We start from the raw sequence: 13,408 nt of genomic DNA, 5'->3' as shown, positions 1-13,408 counted from the left end.
CCTAATACCACTGCCAGTGGTTGGGGTTCCTTTTGAAAGGGTGGGGATGGGCATTGTTGGTCCCCTGGACCCACCTACTGTATCAGGGAATAGGTATATCTTAGTGATAGTTGACCATGTTACTAGATACCCTGAAACCATACCTCTTAGAACCATTGATGCTTCTGCAGTGGCTAGAGCACTGCTTGGTGTGTTCACCAGAGTGGGTTTTCCAAAAGAGGTGGTGTCAGATAGGGGCACGAACTTCCTGTCCAGCTATCTGACTGCTATGTGGGATGAGTGTGGTGTCAACTACAAGTTCACCACCCCCTATCACCCACAAGGAAATGGTCTTGTTGAGAGATTCAACAAACCCCTGAAGGGCATGATAAATGGGTTGTCAGAGAAACTCAGGAGGAGATGGGATGTTCTCCTCCCATGCTTACTGTTTGCCTTCAGGGAGGTGCCAGAGAAAGGGGTTGGTTTCAGTCCTTTGAACTGGTGTTTGGACACCCTGTGAGGGGGCCATTGAGCCTGCTAAGAGAGTCTTTAGGGAAGCCTCTTAAAGAAGCGTAGGACAATGTGCTTGATTACGTGCTAGGCCTGAGATCTAGAATGGCGGAGTACATGTACAAGGCGGACAGGAAACTGGAGGCCAGCCAGGAGCTCATGAAGCACTGGTATGATCAAAAGGCTACTATGCCCGAGTATACTCCAGGACAGTTGGTGTGAGTGTTGGAGCCTGTGGCTCCCAGGGCCCTCCATGACAAGTGGAGTGGGCCCTATTCAATCTTAGAAAAGAAGGGTGAGGTTACCTATTTGGTTGACCTTGGCACCCCCAGGAACCCTCACAGGGTCCTGCATGTGAATAGATTGAAACCCCACCATGACAGGGCAGACATGACCATGTTACTGGTCACTGATGAGGGTGTGGAGGAGGAAACTGAGCCTGTGCCTGACCTCCTCTCCACTAATGTGCAAGATGAGTCAGTGGAGGGAGTTATGCTCTCTCCCAAATTGACCGAACAGGAGCACAGAGACTGTAAGCAGGTGCTGGAACAGTTTGCTGGCCTGTTCTCTTTGACCCCAGGCATCACTGAGTGGTGTGTGCACCACATTGACACTGGTGACAGGCGACCTGTCAAAAACAAACTGTATAGGTCGTCTGACCACGTCAGAGCCAGCACTAAAGCTGAGGTTGCTCAGATGCTGGAGCTGGGGGTAATTGAACCGTCTGAGAGTCCATGGGCCAGTCCAGTGGTGCTGGTACCTAAACCTAATCCTCAGGGGGGACCCAAGGAGTTAAGGTTCTGTGTGGACTACAGAGGTTTGAATGCAGTCACAAAGACTGATGCTCACCCTATAACTAGAGCTGATGAGCTCATTGATAGGTTAGGGGCTGCTAAGTACCTGAGTACTTTTGATTTGACTTCAGGTTACTGGCAGATTGCCCTCACTGATGGAGTAAATGAGAGGTCAACATTCTCCACACCAGAGGGCCATTATCAGTTCAAGGTAATGCCCTTTGGGTTAAAGAATGCGCCTGCCACCTTCCAAAGGTTGGTGAGCAGGTTCTTGTCTGGGTTGGAACAGTTCAGTGCAGCCTATCTGGATGATATAGCTGTATACAGTTCTACCTGGGGGCATCACTTAAACCACCTAAAGGAAGTACTTCAGGCCAAGCAGCAGACAGGCCTGACTATTAAGGCAAGCAAGTGCCAAATAGGGTAGAGTTCTGTGGTGTACCTGGGCCTCCTGGTAGGTGGGGCCATGTACAGCCTCCCTAAGCTAAAATCCAATTTATTTTGGATTGGACAGCTCCTGTTACCCAGACTCAGGTCAGGGCATTCATTGGACTGACAGGGTACTATATAAGGTGTGTTCAAAATTATGGGACCATTGTGGGGCCCCTAACAGAACTGAATTCTAAAAAGAGGCCCCAAAAGGTGATTTGGACCCTAGAGTGTCAGAAGGCTTTTGACACTCTGAAAGCTGCTATGAGTTCAGCACCAGTGTTACTGGCCCCTGACTACACAAAGGAATTTGTAGTTCAGACTGATGCTTCAGAGCAAGGGATTGGGGCAGTTTTGTCACAGCTAAATAAAGGGGGCCTTGATCAGCCAGTTGCCTTTATTAGCATGAGGCTTCTTCCCAGAGAGCAGTGGTGGAGTGCCACGAGAGAGAGGCTTTTGATGTGGTGTGGTAACTGAAAAAGATGAGGCCATATTTGTTTGGGACACACTTTCGTGTTCAAACTGACCACAGGCCTCTCAGATGGCTCATGCAGATCAGAGGGGAGAATCCCAAGCTGTTAAGGTGGTCCATTTCCCTACAGGGAATGGACTTTACAGTGGAACACAGACCTGGGGTTGCCCATGCCAATGCATATGGACTTTCCAGGTTTTTCACTTAGCCAATGAGGACTACCAGGGTTTAGGTTAGTAACCCATCACCTTTCGTTTGGGGGGGGGGGGGGGGCTCTGTTGCAAAGTCATCCTATGCTCTGGACACCCCCAACTTTTTGCTGACTGGAACTGGTGGTAACTGACTCTGACTGACCCTGGGCTCTGTTTAGCCAAGCCTAGGGCCAGTGCCAAGCTAAAAGGAACACATTAGAATACAGTTAAGACACCCAACATACACTAGAGTACACTATGGTATGGTGGGGTACCCCCTGTAATTGTCATGACCTACCCCATAAGCCCCTAGTATGTGATAGGGCAGGGGATTGAAATTACCTAGAAGTCTCCAGTATCCTGGGGCATGGCAGTTTAGAGGCCAGCAGATTTTCTGCACTAGCATGTGTGCAGTGCTGAAGCCTGAGGTCAGTTTAAAAGCAGCACTGGTTGCCAGGACAGCTTTTAAACCTTAAATTGTGCCCAAACTCGACTTTGGGAGTAGGGGCCCTTAAAAATGAAAAACCTACCATGTTTTTGCATATTAGGGACCGCCAGGGTCACCCCAAGGTATCCCAGGGGTCGGGGGGTCAGTTATCTATAAGGTGCGCCCTTATAAAATGAGTTGTTATATGCCTGGGTAAAGTGAAATTTTACATTTCACTCCCCACATTGTATTAAAGAGCTGCTCAAATTCGACTTTGATGTTAGAAGAACTGGGTATGGAAGATCTCCAATATTTCTGCAGATTCAGAACCTTTGAAGTCTCCCCTAGTTGCACAGGGAGTGTGGGTCCTCTAGAAATTAGGGAAATACTTATAATATATGGTTTTATAAGCCCTGGTGCTAGAAAAGTGGCCCAAGTCATTTTACCCATTGCAAACCCCATGGCCCATAGGTTAACATGGTAGGAAGTTATTGATTAATAAATATTGATAGGAGAGGACAAGCTGGACCATTCAAAAACTTCCCAGAATGGTAGTAGTAAATCCAACATTATTATATTGTTGAATTTCTCCTAAAGTGTGTATACAAGACGTTATAAGACTTTCTTGTTTGTAAGTCCAAATTCAGCCTTTCAGTGGTCTGCCTTGATTGGTCAGAGTTAAGTGGATTAGCCAGGCTGCTGGGAGGGCAGTGTGCTGGTCTATAGGAATGCCAGGCCAGGAGGTGGCATCGTAAACTATGTTCTTCAAAGGCAGAGGGGAGGCCTGGGTTTCAGTCTCACTCTGACACTCTTGACCCAGAGTCAGGGCTAGGCTTAAGGAAGGTATGTGCAGATGGTAGGGGGTGAGTCCATGGAAATAAGCCATCCCAGGGGGTGTGTTTAGCCAGCTCTTACCTCCTTGCTGGAAAATCAGCCATTATGGATTTGGAAGAATGATGCACTCTGGGATAAAATAATGCCACACTCTACAGGATGTGGTTATAACTATGAGGAGTTGCCCTGCTCTCATTGGTCAGAAGTGACCTGGTGCTTGACCCAGAGAATTTTGAATAAGTATCTGAGAGGGGCAGAGCCCTTCAGATCTGCTGCTTGAAACTTACTGGAGCAAGAAGTGCCCTGCTGAAAAGATTTTGCTGTGCAAGGAACTCTAAGGCCTGACCTCTGAAGACTGCATCAAGTGAAACAGCAGTCATGTGGATTACCTTGCTGCAAAAGGACTCAGTGGACTCCCTGCAAGCTACAGGTTAACAAAGCTCACTTGGACAGCCCCACAAAGAATTCAAAGCCTGGAGTACCAGTGGATTTGTAAGGGTTTTGTTCAAGTGGATTGCGGAATTGAAGTTTCACACTTTTAAGGGCCCTCTTGGAGATTCCAGAACCTTGGATTGGGTGTTGGATACTTTGGGACCCGCAAGCAGAACTCCAGGAAGGTGTTCTAACTGGACCCCGCTTGCTGAAGGAGGTAGCTCACCACAGTGCTGAAAAAAGTATTCAGAACCATTTATAAAGGTGTGTCCCTGACAGAGAAAATGAAATGACTAAAAGGGGCACTGTTGGTTTCTAAGCACTAGAAAGTGACTAATCTTTTAAAATTCTTATCTCTGGTTCCCTACAGTGGATGTCTTTTTATTTTGGTGTCATGTAATAGATAAAAATATTACCTATTTTTATAAATTGGTGTGGGATTTTTATTTTGTGTAGTGTCTTAATTATTTAGTGAAATTGTGTTTTTAAATGCTTTACATACCTGTCTTTGAAGTTAAGCCTGTCTGCTCGCAGCCCCGTTACAAAGGGTTGTGCATAGGATTTATTTTCTAAGACCTATGCTGAGTCCTATCATGTGTTAGTGGCCGAATTGCCAGTGGCAGACCTACATTTGCCCCTACCAATAACCCACTTTCCAACACAAGGCATACGGTAAGTATAACATACCAACTGTTTGATAAGAATAAATCATAAATGGGACAAAGGTATACCAGTTCCAGCTGTGGATGGTGCAAAGACCAACTGAGAGCCAAGCAGGAATCCAGCTCTGGACACTGCTGAACACATAGGTATGACTACTCAAGAAATGAGACAAGAGATCGCACAACCAATAATACAAGGAGAGGATATGACTAAAGGAACTGTAAAGGAAATATAACAAGAACTATAAAGGGAAAAATAACAAACAGTCAAGGAACACCAAAAATGAGCAAACTAAGTAAGAATCAGCAAAGGCAGTGCAACGCGTTGGCAGGTACAGGAATGAGTTCCTATGAGGACCAAATAGGGATCTACCTTCCATGACCCGGATATGACCCCAACTCAGACAGTGAGTGCAAGAGAGTCAATAACAGTCTAGTGTCCGCTTCTCATCTGCCATAATGTCCATTTTCCAGGACCTTCAGCAGGTCTGTTATCTTGCCTGAATCATGGTAGTACCATACCCCCAAACCCAAACATTCTTTCGGGGACACTATGGGGTCCTGTGTTTAATGGTTGAACAGTAAAATGGTGAGCTCCCCAAAGATGAATGTAAGGAATTGTTGTATGCTAATTCAGTTAATGCAAACCATTGGTACCATGCACTAGGATGGCCTGTCAGAAACAATTGTGTACGTATTGGTCAAATGATTGGTTTAACGATTCCACCCGATCATCAGATTGTGGTAGGTAACTCAGAGATCTGAAGTTCTTGGTACATATTCATTTCATTAATTCTGCCTGAAAAGTGATGTAACTATGCTCATCTGTCTGTGATGATTACTTCAGGCAGATCATGCAAAAAAAAAAAGAGGGGAACGATGAACACTTCAGAAGTTCCACGACAAAAGGGAATTTTTTCCATGGAATGAAATACCCTTCTTAGTGAAGTAGTCTATGACAACCAAGATAGTTGTATAGGCTTTGTGATGGATATCATATTCCACAGATATCAGAGTGTGGGTAGTGGCTGCAGAACTCCAGGTGCAGGTCTGTGTGACACTTTGGCTTCTGCACAAATAGAACCTCTGTTTACATAGACCCTGACAATAGCCCTTATGCCAAGCCACCAAAAACTCTTGAAATTAGTTCTATCATTTGTTGCTGGCCTGGGTGGCCTACTGTGGAAAGCCATGGTATCACCTGAGACATTTAGCCTAAAGACTTTGCTGAGTAGATATAGAGTAATTTTTATACAACAGACTGTTAGAAATGGGATCCCTGGCTATGGATATGTCAAAATACGTTCTCCTTATATAAAAATATATCTGTGCAGGTAAGACTTATCACAAGACCAATTTAACGACTTTAGCTTAGGCCACAAGATTGTGAAAATAATGGCAATCCTCTATTTGGTCAGTTCGCTGCTTCCTTCTTAGTCTATTTTCCCTCAAAATAGTTCTCTTAGATCTTTGGTTGTCTTTACGGTCTTTTAGGATGCTTTTCCTAGGGTACTAGTTACTTGATGCCACTTTAGGACTCACAGGGCGCTTCGTAGCGCCTCGGGGCGCTTCCCCCAGTGAAATACAAGAGACCCTACCGCGGCTCACGCATCTAGCATGAGCAGCGTACGTCGCATACTGCGCACTTCTCAGAAGCCCGAGGCGTAGCAAGGCAAAACCCTGGTACGAGCCGTACTCAACTTGTGCGGCTCGTACTGCGGGGGGTTTCAACGTACGGGGCACTTTGCAGAGTGCTAGGGCCAGACTCCGTGGGTTGTGCGCTTCGTAGCGCTCTAGTGCGCGTAGAACGGGAGAACTCCCCTCTCTCTATTGGATGCTCACGCCTTTCGCGTGAGCGGGAGTACGAGGCGTACAAGGGGTAACAATACGGAGCGTACAGTTTACTCACGGCCACACAAAGCGGATGGTGGGAACGGGGAAATAAAACGTTGCGGGCCCGAGCCGGTGCAGGATCCTTGAGAGATGCTTGGATTCCTTCTTGGGTGGACGAGCCGTGCACGGACAGTGCGACTCATTCCTGTAGGCGGGTGTCCTCGGATCTTTACTTTTCAGCGGGTGCGTGCACACAGGCAGGCGCGGCCCACGACCTCAGTACGGACTGTACTGGGGTCTCCCGAGAGGGGGGCGGCGTGGCCTGTAAGGTCTCAGGGTCGGCGAGCAGGACAGCAGGACACGTAATGAATATGCTACTTACCAGTATGCATCTGTTCTTGGCATGTAGGGCTGCTAACATTCATATCTGTGCATAGATCGCCGCCTAGTGTTGGGTCCGGATGATTGCACATTGTTGTCCTGGAAGAGTCTTCGAAGTATCACGAGATAGGTGGCTCCTCCCCTGGACTACAGTGCGCATGGGCATCGACTCCATCCCCAGATTGTTTTTAGCCATTGTGTAGAGATGGAGTGAAATAGTGTAAATGATGTCCATGCTAATGATTGAATGCAAGAAATTACCTGCAGCCGCTACGGGCGCCGGGGAGGAGGGGGGGCGATATGAATGTTAGCAGCCCTACATGCCAAGAACAGATGCATACTGGTAAGTAGCATATTCAGTTCGAGGCATGTGGGCTGCTAAATTCATATCTGTGCATAGAATACATAGCAGTCCCTCCATTAACGGCGGCCGCCCGTGCCAGCTGCAGAAGTTTGAAAAAGAGTTTTAAGAACAGCCTGACCTACAGCTGCCTGCTGTTTGGAATGCACATCTACACAGTAGTGTTTAGTAAAGGTGTGTGGTGTAATCCACGTGGCTGCTCTACAAATATCTTCCAAAGGAATATTACCTAGGAAAGCCATGGAGGCCCCTAACTTGCATGTAGAGTGGGCCCTGGGGGGGACCGTTAAAGTGCGCTTTGCCTTGTGGTAGCAAATCTGAATACACTTAACGATCCACCTGGCTATTCCTGCCTTGGAAATGGGGTTGCCTTTGTGCTGGGCTGAGAAGGCAACAAATAGCTGTTGTGTCTTCCTAAAGCTTTTTGTCCTGTCAATGTAGTACAGTAATGCTCGTTTGACATCAAGCGTGTGGAGCATTCCTTCTGCTACTGTTTCAGGGTTTTGAAAGAATGTGGGTAGTTCAATGGTTTGATTGACATGAAACTGCGACACCACCTTAGGGAGAAACTTAGGGTTAGTGCGCAGCACTACCCTGTTAGGATGAATTTGAATAAATGGCTCTTGTATTGTGAGCGATTGTAGCTCACTAACATGCCGTAGCGACGTGATGGCAATGAGAAAAGCCACTTTCCATGTCAAGAACTGAATCTCGCAGGAGTGTAGAGGCTCAAACGGTGGTCCCATTAACCTGGTGAGGACTACATTGAGGTTCCACACAGGAGCTGGTGGGGACCTGGGGGGATGACTCGTTTCAGCCCTTCCAGGAATGCTTTGATGGCAGGTACCCTGAAAACTGAGAGGTGCTGCCTGTTTTGGAGATAAGCCGCTATGGCGGATAAGTGTATCCGAATGGAAGCATACGCCAGATTACATTTGTAAAGATGTAACAAATAGCAGATGATATTTGGAATGGATGCATCTAGCGGGTTGATATGATGTTCTGTACAGTAAATGACAAACCGCTTCCATTTTGCTGCATAGCAAGCTCTGGTTGTTGGCCTTCTCGCCTCCCGGATGATGTCCATGCATTCCGGGGGCAAATCAAGGTAGCCAAACTCTAAGACCTCAGGAGCCAGATCGCTAGGTTCAGCTGTTGCGGATCTGGGTGCTGAATGTCGCCATGGTTCTGCGTCAAGAGCTTGGGTGTGAGGCGCAGCCTTTGATGCGGTACCACGGAGAGTTCCAGAAACGTGGTGTACCATGGCTGGCGTGCCCACGTTGGAGCAACCAGGATGAGTGTCATCGAGTGTTGCAGCAGCTTCCGTGCCACCAGCGGTATGAGAGGTGCTGGGGGAAAAGCGTACGCAAATTTGCCTGACCAGTTCATCCATATCGCATTGCCCTGCGACTGTGGATGTGGGAACCTGGCGGCGAAGCTTGGGCATTTTGTGTTCTCCCTTGTGGCAAACAGGTCTATCTCTGGATGACCCCACTGCTGGAAGTACGGGTGGAGTACTGATGGATGTAGCTCCCACTTGTGCATTTGGTGGCTGTACCTGCTGAGCAGATCCGCAATCTGATTGTCCACGCCCGGGAGGTGTTCCGCCATGAGGAAGATGTTCCTCTGAATGGCCCACTTCCACATGCCCTGAGCCAGATGAGACAACTGTGGAGAGTGTGTGCCTCCCTGCTTTTGGATATAGTACATTGCCGTCATGTTGTCCGTCCGGATCAACACGACCTTGTTGCACAGATGTACTTTGAAGGACTTCAGTGCCATGAAGATTGCCATCAGTTCTAAGTAATTGATGTGCATCTTCTTCTGCTGTGTCGACCATAGCCCCTGCACTGTGTAGTGGAGTACATGCGCTCCCCAGCCCTGGAGAGATGCGTCCGTCATCAGGATAATTTGTGGCACAGGCTCCTGGAACGGTCGGCCCTTGCAAAGGTTGTGTGGAGTCCACCAATGCAGAGAGTTGTATGCCCGACCCGTCACCAACACTAGGTCTTTCAACTGCCCTTGAGCCTGAGTCCACTATCGTGCCAAGCATTCCTGGAGCGGACGCATATGCAACCTCGCGTGCGGGACTATGAAGATGCAGGAGGCCATCATGCCTATCAACTGCATAAACACTCTCGCAGGGAGTGAGTGCTGCGGTCTGAACCTCTGTATCAGCGACTGGATGTTGTTGATCCTCGCTGTGTTCGGCTGAGCTGTAGCAGCCAGAGTATTTATAGTCGCGCCCAAATACTGCCGCACATGGGCTGGCTGAAGTTGCGACTTTGGATAGTTGAGCGAAAACCCCAGACTGTGAAAAAGGTGAATAGTGCGGGACATGTCTGCGGCGCACTGCTGTGCCGACTTGGCTTGAACGAGCCAGTCGTCTAGGTAAGGGTAGACATGAATGTTCTGTCTTCTGAGGTGCGCCGCCACCGTTGCCAGACACTTTGTGAACACTCTGGGAGCAGTGGTCACACCGAAGGGTAGGACCCTGAACTGGTAATGCCTGTTGAGAATGGTGAACCGGAGGTATTTTTTGTGGGATGGATGGAGTGGTACGTGAAAATAAGCATCCTTGAGGTCCAAGGTTGCGAGAAAGTCTCCCTGGTGTAACAGTGGAAGAACTTGCTGCAGAGTTAACATGTGGAAATGTTCTGAAAGAATATACATGTTGATGGCGTAGGTCCAGAATGGGTCTGAGTGAGCCGTCCTTCTTTGGGATTAAGAAGTACAGGGAGTAAACCCCTGTGCCTTGTTCCTCCAGTGGCACGAGCTCTATTGCGCCTTTTTGCAGCATCACAAGAACCTCTTGCTGCAATAAGTGCAAGTGCTCTGCCGACATAGGACGTTGTCTTGGGGGTATGTTGGGTGGAGTGGACGTTAACTCCAAACAATAGCCGAACTGGATAAGTTTCCTTACCCACCTGTCTGTGGTGATGGACTTCCAGACTGGCAGGAACTGCTGGAGTCTCCCCCCGACAGGTGTTGGATGGTCGGGGGGCAGTGACAGGAAGTCACTGTTTGTTGGCGGCAGAGGAACGGGAACTGTTGTTGCCTCTGCCCCTGCCTTTGGCGTTGTTTCCTCTGTAACCTCCTCTACCCTGTTTGGTGTATGAGGATTGTGCCCCACTTTCACTGAATTGCGCCTGTTGTGCCAAGTGTCCTCTGGTAACACCCCGAGTGCCTGAGCGACGAAAAGTGCTCCCTCTGTATTGCTGAGACTGAAGTGCACCCATGGATTTAGCCGTCTCAGTATCTTTTTTAATTTTTTCAAGGGTGGAGTCCACCTCAGGGCCAAACAGTCTGTCTGGATTAACGGGCTGGTTGAGGATAACAGTCTGTATTTCTGGCTTGAACCCTGAGATGCGGAGCCATGCTTGGCACCGTAACATCACACTAGTATTTATCGCTCTTGCTGCCGTATCCGCAACGTCGAGCGCACATCTAATTGCAGCGTTGGAGATGAGCTTGCCTTCTTGGATAAGCATCTCAGCTCCTTCTTTAAACTCGTCTGGAAGGTGTTGTAAAAGCTGCTCTAAGGTGTCATAGTGTGCCCTGTCGTATCTGGCCAGCAGAGCTTGTGTGTTGGATATGCGCCAGATGTTTGCTGCCTGCGCTGCCACCCTTTTCCCCGATGCCTCCAGCACTTTAGACTCTTTGTCCGGGGGAGGAGCTCCACCAGTTGTTTGTGAGTTCGCCCTTTTGCGAGCATTAGAGACCACCAAAGAGTCCAGAGGCAACTGGCCCCGTATGTAAGTTGGGTCCCCAGGTGCCGGTCTGTATTTCTTTTCTATTCTAGGGTTTACAACCCGAGCTCTTGTTGTTTCCTTGAAAATGTCTGTGGCATGCTTAAGAACACCCTTAAGCATTGGAAGTGTTTTTACTGTTTTCTCAGCAGCAGAGAAAGTGTCAAATAGAAAGTCAACGTCCACCGGGTCAGCATGCATTTCCACCTTATGGTTTGCAGCTGCCCTCTCAATTAAGGCATTGAACGCCGCAGAATCCTCCGTAGGAGAAGGCTTTGCGCCAAAAGCTTGTGGGTCATGGACAGCTTGTTGGTCCCCTTGATCACCTGAGGCTAACCACGAGTCCTGTTGCTCATCAGGGTCTGTGTTTTCGGGAAACGTATACTCCTCGTCCTGATCACCTAGATCTCCATCGGAGCAAGTGGGTGAAGGCGATGGGCTCCTTGCAGGATGCAGAGGAATGCGCTCAACAAGTTCCGGCGTTTCTGGCGCTGACCTTTTCTTTTTCAGAGGGATCACAAACGACTCCAAAGGCTGTGAAGTAATCTTCCTCTTATAGAGCGTCAATTTTCCCGTGTCGGCATCAATATAATGTTCCGACTGCTCCTCTATTAAGGGTTGTCGACTCAAACTGCCACTCAGCTGAGTATGTCCTACCCCTTCTGAGTCCTTAGGCACCGACCGTGGTGCAAAGGCCTTTGGCACCACTTTGGGTGGTAGAGTAAAGAGGAGCGGCTTGGAGGTCTTCTTCGGTTCCGCTACCGGAGTAGGTACCGAGGGCGTCTTCGACGCCGACATCAGCTCTTTCTCCCGAATCCGTTTGAGGGAGTCTGCCACTTGCTTTGTAAAAGAGGCGGACGGTCTCGTCGACCCGACTGAGGACCTCGATCCACCCGCAGGGGAAGACCGGAGCGTCGATGAATCCATGTTCTTTGCTGGAGGTGTAGACGTAGTCTCGACAACTGCGCGTCCGCCACCAGCCACGGCCCCATGCTTCGACGTCGATGGCTTCGGATCGGCGGACTTTCCCTTCGGCGTTGTGGCTCCAGACTTTGGCTCGGTGCCCTTTGCCGATTTGGCCTCGACGGCTGGTTTGCCTGTAGATGCAGTAGGCTTGACCGCTGACGGCTCGACGGCCGACTTTGACTTCGACTCGACCACCTTAGTGGAGAGCTGGGCGACTGCTTTCGAGCTTGGCTCTTTGACCACCTTAGGCGCCTTAGCCTGTTCGACAGCCTTCTTCGGCTTCGAGTGCTCCGACGACGACGCCGGCAATGGCGTCTTCGGTTTCGGCGCTGCGTCGGCCATCTTAGATTTGGTCGATCCCGAAGGTTTCACTTTCGGTTTCGATTTAGGCAATGGCGGCTCCGTAGAGGTGTCCGTAGCCGGGCCAGGAGGCGGGGCCGAGGAGCGAGGTGTAGGGTCGTGGGTAAGGCCTTGTGGCGATCCCGTGACCTGAGCCTTTGTATGTTCGGGACATAGCTCATCCTCCGAGCTATCTTCCACGGCCCCAAAAGGTTCTTCGTCGTCCCCTACCTCCTCGACGTCTTCCTCGAGGTCTTGGTCTTCTTCGAAGTCTGCCTCGACCTCCGCCGATGGAGGTGAAATCTGCAGGTGAAGTTCTTGTTCGCCTGCGTCGGGGCTGTCGAAGATGTCCACCGGTGCCGGTGCCGATCGCTGGGCCTGGAGGCGCGCCACGCGCCGAAGCTGGATAGTCTTCTTCGATCGAAACCTGGAACAGGCCATACAGCTGGCCTCGTCGTGGTCCGGCGATAAGCACTTGTTGCACACAGGGTGCACGTCGATGTGTGGGTACTTTGAACCACACACGGGGCAGTACTTGAACGGACTCCGTTCCATTGTAGAATCGTCAGGGTCTTGCTGCGTCGACAGGGCCTCGATGACCGAAGAGTCACCCGACTCCTCCGATATCCGACTCGACGAGCCGGAGTATACACGAGACCGAACGCGAACAATACAGACGAAGTAAGGAAAGCCTTTTGGCCTTAAAGAAGTTGTTTTATCGATTCCAAACAGGAGACGTCGAAATCACATCCGAACCCAATGGCGGAAAAAAACAATCTGGGGATGGAGTCGATGCCCATGCGCACTGTAGTCCAGGGGAGGAGCCACCTATCTCGTGATACTTCGAAGACTCTTCCAGGACAACAATGTGCAATCATCCGGACCCAACACTAGGCGGCGATCTATGCACAGATATGAATTTAGCAGCCCATATGCCTCGAACCTATGTGCGGTCGGCTGTCTCAGCAGGGTTACCCTCAGAGGAATTCCGGCGGGAGGGGGCGAGTGAGCGCTTCAGCGCGATCCAGTGGCAGGCAGGGGCAGAGGAG

The 13,408-nt window shown here is 49.6% G+C and overlaps 1 protein-coding gene across 1 annotated transcript; it reads right to left on the bottom strand.

Moving 5' to 3' along the window:
- Window positions 1-10,322: 10,322 nt before the first annotated feature.
- LOC147659188 (uncharacterized) lies at window positions 10,323-12,914 on the bottom strand. The gene has a single exon (XM_086951914.1). The coding sequence runs from the start codon at window positions 12,912-12,914 to the stop codon at window positions 10,323-10,325; it is 2,592 nt and encodes an 863-aa protein (XP_086808040.1).
- Window positions 12,915-13,408: the final 494 nt, after the last annotated feature.

The sequence above is a fragment of the Lissotriton vulgaris genome, unplaced genomic scaffold, assembly GCF_964263255.1.
Source record: "Lissotriton vulgaris unplaced genomic scaffold, aLisVul1.2 SCAFFOLD_4105, whole genome shotgun sequence".
Classification (NCBI taxonomy): Eukaryota; Metazoa; Chordata; class Amphibia; order Caudata; family Salamandridae; genus Lissotriton; species Lissotriton vulgaris.
The sequence above is the reverse complement of the archived record's forward strand: the minus strand, read 5'-3'. Positions and strand labels throughout refer to the sequence as shown.

Coding starts and splice junctions, on each gene's coding strand:
- LOC147659188 (XM_086951914.1), bottom strand. CDS start 12,914: ATGGAACGGAGTCCGTTCAAGTACTGCCCCGTGTGTGGTTCAAAGTAC.